Genomic DNA, 13,519 nt, shown 5'->3' with positions numbered 1-13,519 from the left:
CTCTACATCGTTTCATTGACACCTCGTGTGACTGTTAATCTTCCTAATCTCTTGCATTCTTCCAGCAAAAGAGAACATTATGCTCTTGTAATAAACATGGTAAGTTAATATTTATTTAAAACTAAAGTTTAAAATCTCTGAAAGATAAGAAATCACCATAATGCCATTTATTAAGGCAAACAAAAATTGCATTTGTGAATTTGACAACATTAAACATCTATTTCATAATCATAATCTTGAAAGAATTGAGAAACAGGCTGCTTGCATCTCACAAATGAAATGTTCACTTTATGGTGTTTTGTTCTTTTCACAAATCATTGACTATATTTAATGAAAAAAAAATGAAACTTCTTGATGTTCTAGTCAGAACTGGTTTCCTCTCTTTGAGGCAAGCAGGTCAAAACAGGCTGACATTTAATATTATTTGTTTACCTTGGTTTTATCTTTAATGCATCCAAGAATCTTAAAAAGCTAATCCATAGCTGGTTAAACAAACTAGATGATGACACAGTCTTTTCCAAGGAAATGATGCTTCAAGCAAGGATAAATAATGAATAAAGGGTTTTAGAAATAAGTTTTTTTGTGCAGTGTAGTTAAAAAGTTTATATCAACTATCAATAAGTTGTCCATATCTTTAAAAGGATAGACCTTAGGATGGGAGAGATTGTAGGATTTCTGTGATCTAACTGTAAGAAATCACAGGATTGAAATTGAATATTTTACTGAAAAAAAATCAATTGTTCAGAATGTTGATTTAAGTACGTGAAAATGGGGGAAGAGGAATTATAGATAAACTGTAAGTAGAACACAAAATATAAACGTAAAGTTCAGTGGAAATAGACACAAATGGAAGTGGCTGTAGGTACTCCAGAAATTCCCAGTTTGAAAATAAGAAACTAACAAAATCTTTTATACTTTAATCATAAAAGAAAGTAGCAAGGGAAAGAGACAGACAGAGAGAGGAGAGAGAGTGAGAAAGAGAGAGAGAGAGAGAGAGAGAGAGAGAGAGAGAGAGAGAGGAAAGATAGTAAAAAGCAACCCATTCATTTAGGCCAATAACTACAGAATCAAAAGGAGAGCCTTAATTCAAAACAAGAGAATCTGATTTGGGCACTTATTCTTCAGAAGATCCAATAGAAAGATAGGCAATAATATTTATAACATGGAACAAAGAAAGTTTTAAGAAATGAATGCATGAAATTTGTTTTAGAAAATTTGCAGTTATTGCTGAACAATATCTGGTGAAGGTATCTGTCCTACCACATGAATACTATCCAAACAGTATTATAGTATTTGCAGCATTTCATCTCCTATCAGCCCGTGCTGGTAGGGAGGACTACCTAGAAGGAACTAACATTACCAGTATGGAGAAACCTGCAGAGCAATTCAGCACCCAAGGGCCAACTGACAGCTTTGAAAGACTTGTTAATGATGCGTGTATGAACTTGCATGTGCTTAAGATAAGTGGTGATTTAACAAAACAAAGGATCTTTTCTGAACATACTTCGGAAACATAGTCTTTGAGAACTTGGTTAGGAGGAGTTGAATCAGCCACTTGTCCTAATTTCCCATTGGTTTGCTTTTATTTTTTTAATCCTTCTTACCTGAAACCAAAGCCAACAATCCTAAAAGTTTTGAATGTTATTTAATTTTTCCAGGACTTGAAGCTTACCTATCAGTAGATAGATCAGTTTCTTTTTTGGTTGTAATATGTAATATGTCTGCTAAATGCATATAAAATACCTCCCTTATGTAACTTAGCACAAGCAAATTACTTGTCTTTCCTTACAGAAATATTCCACTGTTAAGAGAAATAAGGTTTATTGATGTGATTTCATTTTGCATGGCTTGGCACTCTTTTCTAATGATAGAGAATGCTGACTTTGAAACCCAACTGAGCAAAATGTTAACCCAAAACAAAGAATTCCATTTTTCTCATTGGTTGATATATATTGCAAAGATTTTATTATGCAAAAATTATATTCACCCCTTGTTATTATTATGGCAATTTGACTTTTGTAATAAAAAAATCCTATAAATATGCTTTGTCTTATTACAAATGTACCCCAACGTGATATTCTTGATTTTTTTTTTTCTCGTGGCACACAAAAGCTAAAATATTGATACTTTGACTTTACAGAAAGAATACACTGACCCTGAATGTATTTTTTCTCATTCCTTTTTTTTTTTTTTTCACTTATGCTTCCATTCAACAAAGCATTGGGGATACCATAAGGATCGAGGATTCTTTTAAAACTATGCTGCCCTCATGAAACTTATATTCAAACTATCTACATTATCTCCTCACAACTATGCTTCATGGAAGGTTTCATTTCCATTCCATATACAGGAAATGCACAGTTCAGAGAGATTATTATGTAGCTTGCTTGGAGTTTCTCAACCAGAATTGAGCCTGAGTATGCCCGATTCCAAACCTGAGCATCTGCCTAACCAATGGGCACAAGTGGCTTCCTGGGTTGGGCTCCATGCTTGGTTTAATGTTCTACTATCACAATCTTGAAATTCTTAACAGTGTTTGAACAAGATTTTGAATGCAAGCTTTTGAACAATGAATACATTTTCATTTTGTACTGAATCCCAGAAATAATGTAACTAGTCCTGCCACTAGGCAAAAGTACTTCTTCTCAAATCTCAGATCACATTCCTACCAGGGCTATTTTTTTTTACAAACCCACATGAATTTATCTATTTAGAAGCTGTGAAATGTAGCAAGTTCTTTAGAAACATTAGCAATTATTAATCAATTATTTTATATCCCATTCTACATAGGCCAGGTAATTCTTTGAGGGCCTAGATTCTTTCCCATAGCATTTTTTTGTAATTTGTTCCACATCTAACACTCTTTTGAGCACACAATCAGCAAGCCATAAATAATCTTCAGTAGAATTAAGTTCCATTAATATTTGAATTTTTGTCATTGGTAAGGTTTGGCTATCTATTGGCTTAATTCTTTTCCACAGAAGGGCAAAATTGTTACCATCAATGGTTTCCTCTGACTTTTTGCATTTTTCAGTTTTGAAACAGGATACTAGATCTGAGTTGAGCAAAACCCCCAAATTGGCCTGTTGTTCTATAAGGAAATTTATCCCAAGTCTGTAACTGAAGCACTGACCTCTGAGGAGGACTCCCAAGTTCACTGCACTTATTGAAACAGATGCTTTGTCTCTCTCTATGTCTTCCAGCCTAGCCATTGTTGGTTACACGAGATGGTAATACAGTTGTCAGTCAGCCTGACTAATCTTCTGGACAAGTTTTCAAATATTTCTGAAGGCTTGAGTAATTATTCTATCATAGACAAACTTGGGAAAATAGTGGATGACCTTGTGGAGTGCGTGGAAGAAAACTCACCTAAGGTACTTTTGTCTTCATTGGAATTGTTTTTTGTTACTCTTAATGCTTCCTATGCTGATTAATGACTTTGAGGAAAGGGAACATCTTAACTTTGTGTTTATATTTTGAACTTATAAATTTTGTGTTTAAAAAAACATTTTAAGTTGAGCATGGAAAACAAATGTTTGCGGTTGTATTGCAATAAAAAAATGTACATTCACACTGAATATTGTCCCCTAATACTTTATATAAAGATAAGATTTCTTTATACTACAATGTAAATTCCACTCTTCCTTTATTTTTATTTCATATGCAAGTTACAAAATCTTCCTGTTAATTTCCAAAGTTTATTTAAATGGGAAATTTCTGTAATGAATGCTTACACTTGCCCTGTTATCCATAATGTGACCTCCTCACATATCACAACAAAAAGTGCACTTTGGCCCATTAGAGTCATTGGACAACTAGTTGTCACCAACCTCAGGATACAGACATGACATTGCTTAGAAGCATAAGGAATAAGGAGTGTATCCAAGAAGTTAAGAAACTGAAATGTTTCAGGTCTGTCAGTTCACTTTGTGTACACACCTCTTTATTCCTAAAATGGGAACAGCAGCAGAATCCCCCTCCTAAGGGTTGACATTATAGGATCTGTGATAAGAGCTTTAACACCATATCTGGAAAATAAATGTTAATAAATGTTGACATCATTGTTGTTTATAGCACTGTTTCTATGATACACCAGAGCCTGCTTTGGTATAGAGCTCAACTGGTCAAAGTTTAACTTGCCAGGTTTCTAGAAGCTTAAACCCAAAGGATTTTTTGTTATTAGTTTAGTTTTGTTTTGCAGTACTCAGGGTAGAATCCATTTACAAATGAGCCCCTAGCCTTTTTTGATTTTTATTTTGAGATAGGGTCTCACTAAATTGACACAGCTACCCTTGAACTTGTGATCCTGCTGTCTCAGCTTCTCAAGTTGTTGGAATTGCAGGTATAGGCCACCATGCCTACCTAAACTCAAAGTTTTAAACATAAATCTATTCCTTAATACCTAGATGCTCTCTCTACCCTCTCATGCAAATTCCAGCTCCCCTTTAAGACTCAATGTCAGTGAATCTTAATGCTTCCCAGTCTTAAAATATTTATCATACTAAAAACGCTAATCTTTACATTTTATCATTTCCATTGCTTCACTTTCTGAAGCCAGAATGTACCTTACATCTTCTGTCTTAGTACTAGCATCTCTTTTTTATAATGGTGTGCTAATAGCATTCATAAGAAGTGAAGATGACAGAAGTAGAGTATATTCTACAAGATGTCAGAAAACAGCATATGCATTGGGGGTTTAAAGATGAGTTGGGTATTCAATAAATGGAAATACTGGAAAGAGTATTTCAAGTAACAAAGAAAATGAATTTTCTAATCATGACTCTTTGGCTAAACCCAGGAGATTGCAGATAGCATGGAGATAGAATGGCATTTCTCAGTTGTTTTGGAGATTGTGTTCATGTGTATAAAGCACATAGAATAGTAGAGTAAGTGATGTAGAGGTGTTTGTTATTATTACTCATTTTTCTTTACAGACAACCATCCACTTACACATTCCTTAAATACAGGTTTGATTTGCTTTAATGAATAAATTAATCATGTAGTTTTTATTCTTTTATGACTCCCTTTCTTTACTTGGCCTTTATGTCTACAAAGATGTACCAACTTTGATGCATAACACCATAGTTAATATTTTACTGCTCATAGACTATTCCATTGATTCAGTGTACCACAATTTATTAAGCCACTCTTCTGTTGATTGGCATAAAGGTTATAAATGTTGCAGCTAGGAACACTCTTCTATGTCTTATGGTGCATATGTGCAAGTTTCACTGGGGTATTTACCTAGGAGTGGAATTTCTGAATCACACACAGGATGTCTGACTGCATATCTAATGTAATAACTTACTGTATACCATCATCATATAAAAGTTTTTTTCATTCCAATCCTTGCAAATAGTTGGTATTATCAGACTTTTTAATTTTGTGGTGTTGGAGCATGTGTTATAGGGGAGTCTTTTAAAAATCAATACCAGTACTTTTAATGAGCATCTCTACAAAGAGTCTTCAATTTGTTGTCAGGAGTATTTCATTGTTATAATATTGTGTTCATTGTCCCCCGTCCTCTCCCTCCATTATTTTGGTCATGAGTCAAGTCCCAGATGGATCTGATGGTTCACTGTCCTGCATTACCTATTTGAATTATGTATGTTAAAAGAACTGTTTAAAAGTGTTAGCTCTTAGAATTCGAATACTTGAATCTATGAAGGACATATTTTTAATCCATTATCTTGACTTCAGTTAATTCTATGGGCTATTTGAAAAATATATTGTTGGTTTTTATTGTTTTGATTTTTTTTTCTCTAGAATGTAAAAGAATCATCTAAGAGGCCAGAACCCAGGCTCTTTACTCCAGAAGAATTCTTTAGAATTTTTAATAGATCCATTGATGCCTTCAAGGACTTTATGGTGGCATCTGAAACTAGTGATTGTGTGGTTTCTTCAACATTAAGTCCTGAGAAAGGTGAGACACCCGCATTTCCAATCTAAATGTAAATAGCAAGCTCAAACTTTGTATCAGTAAGAATCTACTTGTAAATCAAATATATGTGTAACTAAAGCAAATATTGATGGCACTAAAGAAACTGATTGTAGCTTTGTTGGTTTCTAAAGAAAAACAATATTCAATCACTTAAAGAATTGTATGTGAATAAATAATACATGAGATGGTTGTGCATCTTATTTCTTATCTGCTATTTGCTGATAGAATACAGTTATATTATTCTTCACTTTCAGTTTTCTTAATGTTCCCTTCTCAGATTTTTCCCTTAAGGACCTAACTCTGAGTCATGAATTCTGATCCTCACCTGTTACTCTGAATAGATATTCTTTTTATTCTACCTTGGATCCTTGTAACAAAACGCTAATTTCATTGATTTCCTCTTTTAAATGACAAATTATAACAACTTGTCTTTTATATTTATTATATATGTATGCAATGCAATCAATATTTGTTTTATAATGCCTCTGGCAAATTTCTTAATAAAACAGAATAGGAGGATTCAGTATGAAATAAATAGGATCCAAATAATCTAGATTTGTGAAGTGGACCTGGCACTGGTACCCTGGTATTGTACTTCACCTTTTAGGGACTCTGTAATTCATATAAATCACCATGTAACACTGACACATTATTGCTTTCTATTTAGATTCCAGAGTCAGTGTCACAAAACCATTTATGTTACCCCCTGTTGCAGCCAGCTCCCTTAGGAATGACAGCAGTAGCAGTAATAGTAAGTACACCTATCTGATTTAATGCATGCATGGCTCCAATTAGCCTATATGGGAGTATTGCATGGGCTTTAAAGGAAATTTATAGAATTATTACCATTAATACCTTTCTGTTACTGTTATTCCTCTTATGGTCTTCCTGAGAATTAAATATTTGGTTTGTAGAATTGGGTTTCCCTAGAGCTTGAGAAAATGTTTAGAGAACAGGGCCAATAAATTTTCTGTTAATATTATTTTAAAAAAGGCATGAAGTTAATTTTAGAAATATGATTTAGACATCATTGTAGACTTAAAATATATTTTGTGGAGAGTGGGCCTGACAAAATGGAATTTTAAAATTGAAAGTAGAAATGCTGGTTGTATAGAATTCCAAGGATATTTTCAGCGTTGTGTTATCTGTGCATCAGTATTCATTATTGCGTGTTGGGAAATTTGGTGATTTTGTTATTTTAACATAAAAGTATATGTTGAAATATATACTTCTTTCCCTGAAATTTCTTTCTTCTTTGGACAAGAATCCAGGTTCCTAGGAGACTATGTCCTCTTTTGAAATATAGGCAAAGGTTGTTATAAAATTTATTTATTCGATGTACAAATATGCTATAGCCTCATGGAACCTGCAGAAAGAAAAAAAAAGTCATCCCATGAGACTTACAAATGGGCCACTGTTATTTGTTCAGAGACTAGAAGACCTTTCTAGACAAGAAGGACAAGTGATTTATTACAAATTCACAATAGTGTGTCTACAGTTCAGAATGTTTCCCACCAAAATTTGACCTGAACTGAGCTGAAACTATTTTTAATAACCCCTACCCTTCCAAAAACTTAATATTTATACATTTCATCACAGAAATAGCAACATGCTGTTTCACTGGGGGTAGTCTATAATATATAATATTTGCAGAACAGAGTCTCCTAAAGTCTAAAATTCTGAATTACATATATAACACATTAGATCTGAAAAGTTTCAAAAAAGAACTGGGGATTTGCATGTCTGTGTCAATGTAAGTCTTTTCCACTAACTATGGATTTTATTAATCTTCAAAGAAGCAACTTTTAGCTTCTTAAATTCTGTTTATATTTCATTGATTTTAGTCTTTATTATTTTCTTCCTTCTACTTGGTTCGGGTTTAATTTACTCAACTTGTTCTAGCTCCAGAAAGTGGGAAAAATATGATCATTTTGAAAACATTTTTTCCAATTTCTTGAAGGTATAAATTTTCTTATAAGCACTGCTTTTGCTGTAACCCCCACATTTTTACATGTTGTGTTTTCATTTTAAGTTTTTTCAAAATACTTTTTAACTTTTGTGATTTTTTTCTTTGATTCATGGGTAATATAGAAGTGAGTGATTTTATAAAGTCTAAAATTTTGGTATTTTCCTAGATATCTTATTGTTATTGGTTTCTAAATTAATTCTGGGAGTGTCAGAGAATATATTCTATAATATTTTGAAATTTATTTAGAATTACATGTGTTATTCAACTATTAGGCAGAACATTTTCAAATACAGCCAAAGTGGTTCGATAGCATTGTTCATATCTTGCATTTCTTACTAAATTTTTACTTATTTTTTATCAGTTACTGAGAAAGATGAATTAAATGTCTTTCCTTTTGATTGTAGATTTGTCTGGTTCTCTGGTTCTTAGTTTTTTGCTTCATATATTTTTTGAAGCTATATTATTATGTGCACACACATTTATTATTGCTATATATTCCCTAATTCTTTGACCTTTTAATCTTTTTGAAATATCCCTCAACCCTTCTGGTAGTGTTGTCTTGAGATATATGTGTGTTTCTGTGTGTGTGTGTGTGTGTGTGTGTGTATGTGTGTGTATAAAATCTGATATTAGTAGAGCCAGTCTTTCTTATGCTTAGTAATCTTGTACTGTATCTTTTTCCCCTTTTTATTGCTGAATTTTAATTATATAAAACAGTGAGATTCATTATTGCATAATCATACCTGCACAATTAGCAAATCATTTGTTTCTTTATTTCCAACCTGTTATGTTTATTTTTAATGTATGTCACTAGTAGAAAAAAAAAGAGAGCTTGACCTTTTATTTTATCTAGTGTACTTCTGATTTTTAATTAAAAATTTTCATCAATATATGTAATAATTATTGGCATAGTTGAACTTGAGTCTGCTTTTTGGTTATTTATTTCCTATTTGTCCTGTTTTATTGATTCTGTGTTACTTCTTTCAACATTTTGTTGAATTAATGCTTTTTCTTAGTGCTCCATTGAAATTACTTTTGCTTTCAAGTAACACCTCTTTGCATCATTTTGTAGTTGTTTCAGCAGTTAAAATACACATTTTAACTTGTAATATTCTACTTAGAGTTACTATTGTCTCATTTCAAAAAATATATAAAAACTTTATCCATACCCATTTTTATGTTGCTGACTTGTATCTACATAAGTTCTAAATCCTATAATATAGTCTTAAAATTATTTCACAATTATATGTCTTTTAAAGAAAGCAAGAGAAAAAAAAATTCAATGCCTCTTCTACCCACACTGATTACATTCTGTCCTTTTAATTCCTTCTTGGAAATTCAAGTTTCTATCTAGTGTTAATTTCTTCCAGGCTTCCTTTAGCATTTTTTGAAGTACAGAATGCTAGCAAGAAATTCTCTTTTTTCTTTTCATTGGAAAATGTCTTCCTTTTGTCTTGCATGGTGCAGGTACTTTCTACTAGACATCAAAAGATCTGGGTTAACAATTTTTTTCTCTCAGTTCTTTAAAGATGTCATTACATTGTCTTCCCATGACTATTGTAGTTAAAAAAAAAAAAGCCATCATTTGTATTATATTCCTCTGTGTGCACTGCATCATTTTTATCATTTTTTCCTTCTTCTTTCAAAAGTTTCTCTTTTTAGCATTTAACTGATATATGCCTATGAGAGGTGATGTTCTTCTTATTTATCTTTCTTGAGATTTGTCGAATTTCTTCAATCCATAAGTTTATTTTCCCCCCAAATGGAAAATTTGACCATAATTTTATTTTTGCACAAGTCTTCTGCCCTTTCTCTTGCACTTCTTTTTTCTTTTCTTTTCTTTTTTTTTGGTACCAGGGATTGAACCCATGATGCTCAACCACTGAGTCACATCGCCTGACCTTTTTTTAAAATATATTTTATTTAGAAAGGATCTTGCCGAGTTTCTTAGGGCCTCACTAAGTTGCTGAGACTGGCTTTGAATCCTCCTGCCTCAGCTTCCCAAGCTTCTGGGACAACAGGCATGTACCACCGTGCCTGGCAGTACCTTTTCTTCTGCAGTACTAATCACATACATTTAGGCAGTTTGCACCATACGTTGCAGAAGTTTCATTCATTTTTTTATCTTCTTTTTCTCTGTTGTTCTCAATGAGTAATTTCTACTTGTCTGTTTTCCAGTTCATTGGATTTTTCTTCTGCCATCCATAAATGTACAAATTCTTCTTTGAGTGTATTTTTTTCTTAATTTATAATTTGTGTTCTAGATTTTCCATTTAATTATTCTTGTATTTCTCTGATGATAGTTTCCACCTGAAAGTCTTTTGCCTTTTTCTCCCTTTAAATGATGAGTAATTTTGAATATATGCTGAATATTATGGATACTCTATTGTTAAGCATCTTCCTGATTTTGTAGCATTTCCTTAAAGGCTGTTGTATTTTGTTCTGATAGGAGGTTCATTTACTTGTGGATGAGCTTTATCTTCTCTCCAGGCTTTCTTGGAGAGAAGGAGCAACAAGTAGTCTTATTTCTTATGTTAAGCAGTGGGGGAGGTGGGCTGGGGACTGAACCCAGAGCCTCACACATGCCAGACTAGTGCTCTGCCATTAAGCTGTATCCTCAGTCCTTGTGAGGCAGGGTCTCACTCAGAGAGAGGTTGCTCGGAGTCTTGCTAAATTGTTGAGCTTCATGCCTCACTCTCCCAAGTCACTGGGATTACAGGTGTGTGCCACTGTGCCTATTAGGAGTAGCCTTATTTTTGAGGCCTGGGATCTCTGAGACATTTCCAGACTACTAAGAAAATTTCAACAGTTTTATTTGTCAGAACTCCTTTTTCCCCATTTTTATGTGACTGCCAGGGTCTCTGGTAAGATTATAGCAATTATAACTTCCTAGCAGTTGTGTTTTTGCCCAGTTTTATGATGTCTCTCCCTGTGCATGTACAACTTATCTGACAAATAGCAGAAGGAAACTAGTCTAGAGATCAGTGGTGCTGCTTCTTTGCACAGCTCTCTTTTGCAAATAACCTAGCTCTATGACCATAGCCACATCAACAAACCTGAACTTAACCTGTAACCCCCTATCTCAGTGAACCCATTGAGACTTGGACTCTATCTTCCACATCTCAATTTGAAGGTGCCTCCCAACCAGGAGAGCCAAAATCTAGACACCCAAGGACAATCATGGTCTTACTTTGTATGTTTTTCCTCTCTCAGGAATTACACTTTGGTATTTCATGTCAGCTGATTTCTGAAAATAATTGCCTCATAAAATTTGTCCAGAATTATAATTACTTAGTTTGGGAAGCCTAGCCTACTATCATCGTGGTTGGAAGCAAAAGTCTTTCCTGTTGACTTTCCAAAAGAAACTGAATGTAAAAACCCTATTCAAGTCTGAGTCCTGAGTCTAAAGGTACTTTTTTAATTGCAAGATGAATGGACAACCTTCTGACAGCCTTCTTCTTCTTTTTTTTTTTTTTTATTTTGCTTTTTTTTCCTTTTTCCTTTTGTAAAAAATATGGGTCTTGCATCGTCAACAACTTTTGGCTAGGTGTAATATCACTCATGCCACTTCAACAACAATGTACAAGACAAGCCATTTGTGGTGCTCACATCCTAAAAGGCAGAGATGTAAATGAAATATCTAGAATGGTAAATAACAGTATATTAATCAAATTCTGTAAACTTTTTTACTTGTAGAATAAAGGAGATAGGATTTTTTTTATTTGGTGGGGGAAGGGTCAGGGAAATTTGAAGAAAGCATGATAAAATTTAGGGAGAAGATTTAAAAACTGACCATGACAGAGGGTCAGGGCATATGAAAGGAGAGAGTGTATGTAAGGGAGAGTCACGGAATAACACACAAGCATACTATTTATCCACAAAGAGAATTACATGTACAACCTAATAGTACCATCCTTTATGTCAAGTAAAAATGTGTTTGAGTTGTTTTAAGTTTGAGATCCTTATAAACCGTATAAATTATATAGAAAGAAATCCTGACCTTGATATTACGTTGTACATCTTCTGGAAATAGTTTTGAATCCAACTGCCGGGCACTCACACGCACCTGTAGCTCTTGCTTGCTATATGACCTTAGACAAGTTACTTAAACCCTCTCTTCAGTCAATTGGTGGGTGATGACACCTCCTTCACAGTGTTTCTGTGAGTTGCAAATGAGTTAGTACACGTGTTGGAGGCATGCCTGATGTCTGATGTCTAGTTAAGCGTTTGTCAGTAATTATAAGAATGATTTGAGGCAATAAGACTTCAGGTCAGTAATTATTGTAAACACTTAATTTGGGATCTGAATCAAGGAGGAGTAGCCAGTTGCCTGTTTCTTAAGCACCAAAAGACCCATGTTCACTGGTATAGAGTTCCTAAGCAGGCTCACTCTAAAAAGAAGTTCAACAAGATTGTCACATTGAGCTTCATCCCTAGCCCTTTTTATTTTTATCTTTGAGACAGGGTCTTGCAAAGTTGCACAGTCTTGCCTCCAGCTTGTGATTCTCCTGACTCAGCCTCCCAAGTGACTGGCATCAGAGGTGCACACCAACACACCTGGCCAAAGCACTATTTCATTTTGCATGTTCTGTTTTTCTAGTTTTCAGTTATTATTAATAAAAGTAGGCAAGTCAGTTCCTAAGAAGTTTCAACAGTGTACAGTATCATTAATAATGAGACAATACAGTCATAATCTAGGAATTTTGGATTATTCGAATCTTGCCCAGATGAGCCCTCCCTCCCAAAAAAGTCTCTGCAGCCAATCTTTGGATTAAAGTAAATCTTTGCAACCACCTTGGGCTTTGGACCCAAATCCCTTTCATACATGCCTGGAGGCATGCAATTTTAACCCTATCAGCTCCTGGTGTCAAGTGTAGGAGTCCTCCCCTGAGGGGTAAGCAAGCCCTTTCTGATAAAGTTGTTTTTCTCTCTCTGAAAAAGGAACCTAGTATCCCTGCAGAACTGAAGACCTGGCTTTTAAACCCTAGGCACTCATGACTGTAATAACAAAAGTAAGGGTAACACCTCCATTAGAGGTGCCGCTCAGTAGCTGTCAACTGTTCTTCTCCCTGGTTTTAGGGTCCCTTTCCTTCCCTTCTCCTCAAGGAGGACTTTGGCTGCTATATTAACCCACAGCCTAGGGGTGGAACTGTCAACTGATAGAAGTCACAGCATTACAGAGAGGATGTGCACTTTCCTTAGCAAGGACTCCCTCATTCATGGCTGTTTGAAGCCCCTCCTTTAGCCCTTTCAACGTGCCTGAGAAAGGCTTGAGGTAATGAGTTCTAGTACATCTCACTTTCTGATAATCTCCCTATCCTTTCTAGTGAGTAGTTTTTCTACTGGTCTGAGTGGTGAAATCCAAAACTCTGTTTTGGCCTTTGGATAGAATAGGAAGAACAGGATGTTAGGATGCCTGGATGTCAACATCTGGTTAACCAAGCACAGTCATGGAGCTCTCCTTGACATCATCTGAGCTCACTGGAATTTTCCACTGGTTATGGAACAGAGTTTCAATAACTTCTTTGTTCTTTCTTCTATATTGGTTAGGGCCTCTTCAGAAGGTCACCTAGTCAAATCCGTCATAATTATACACTTAATCCCAGTGG

At 34.5% G+C, this 13,519-nt stretch overlaps 1 protein-coding gene across 2 annotated transcripts in view; it reads left to right on the top strand.

Moving 5' to 3' along the window:
- Positions 1–13,519, top strand: part of Kitlg (KIT ligand) — a 77,868-nt gene that overhangs the window by 53,978 nt on the left and 10,371 nt on the right. Inside the window, exons 4-6 of one of the 2 annotated variants that reach the window (XM_047551137.1) lie at positions 3,204–3,374; positions 5,767–5,923; positions 6,609–6,692. In XM_047551137.1, the coding sequence (XP_047407093.1) occupies positions 3,204–3,374; positions 5,767–5,923; positions 6,609–6,692 (412 nt within the window). The remainder of the gene's footprint in view (positions 1–3,203; positions 3,375–5,766; positions 5,924–6,608; positions 6,693–13,519) is intronic. The other variant, XM_047551138.1, reaches the window with a different exon arrangement.

Source organism: Sciurus carolinensis, chromosome 4, assembly GCF_902686445.1.
Source record: "Sciurus carolinensis chromosome 4, mSciCar1.2, whole genome shotgun sequence".
NCBI classification, from domain to species: Eukaryota; Metazoa; Chordata; class Mammalia; order Rodentia; family Sciuridae; genus Sciurus; species Sciurus carolinensis.
This window is presented reverse-complemented; position numbering and strand designations above follow the sequence as displayed.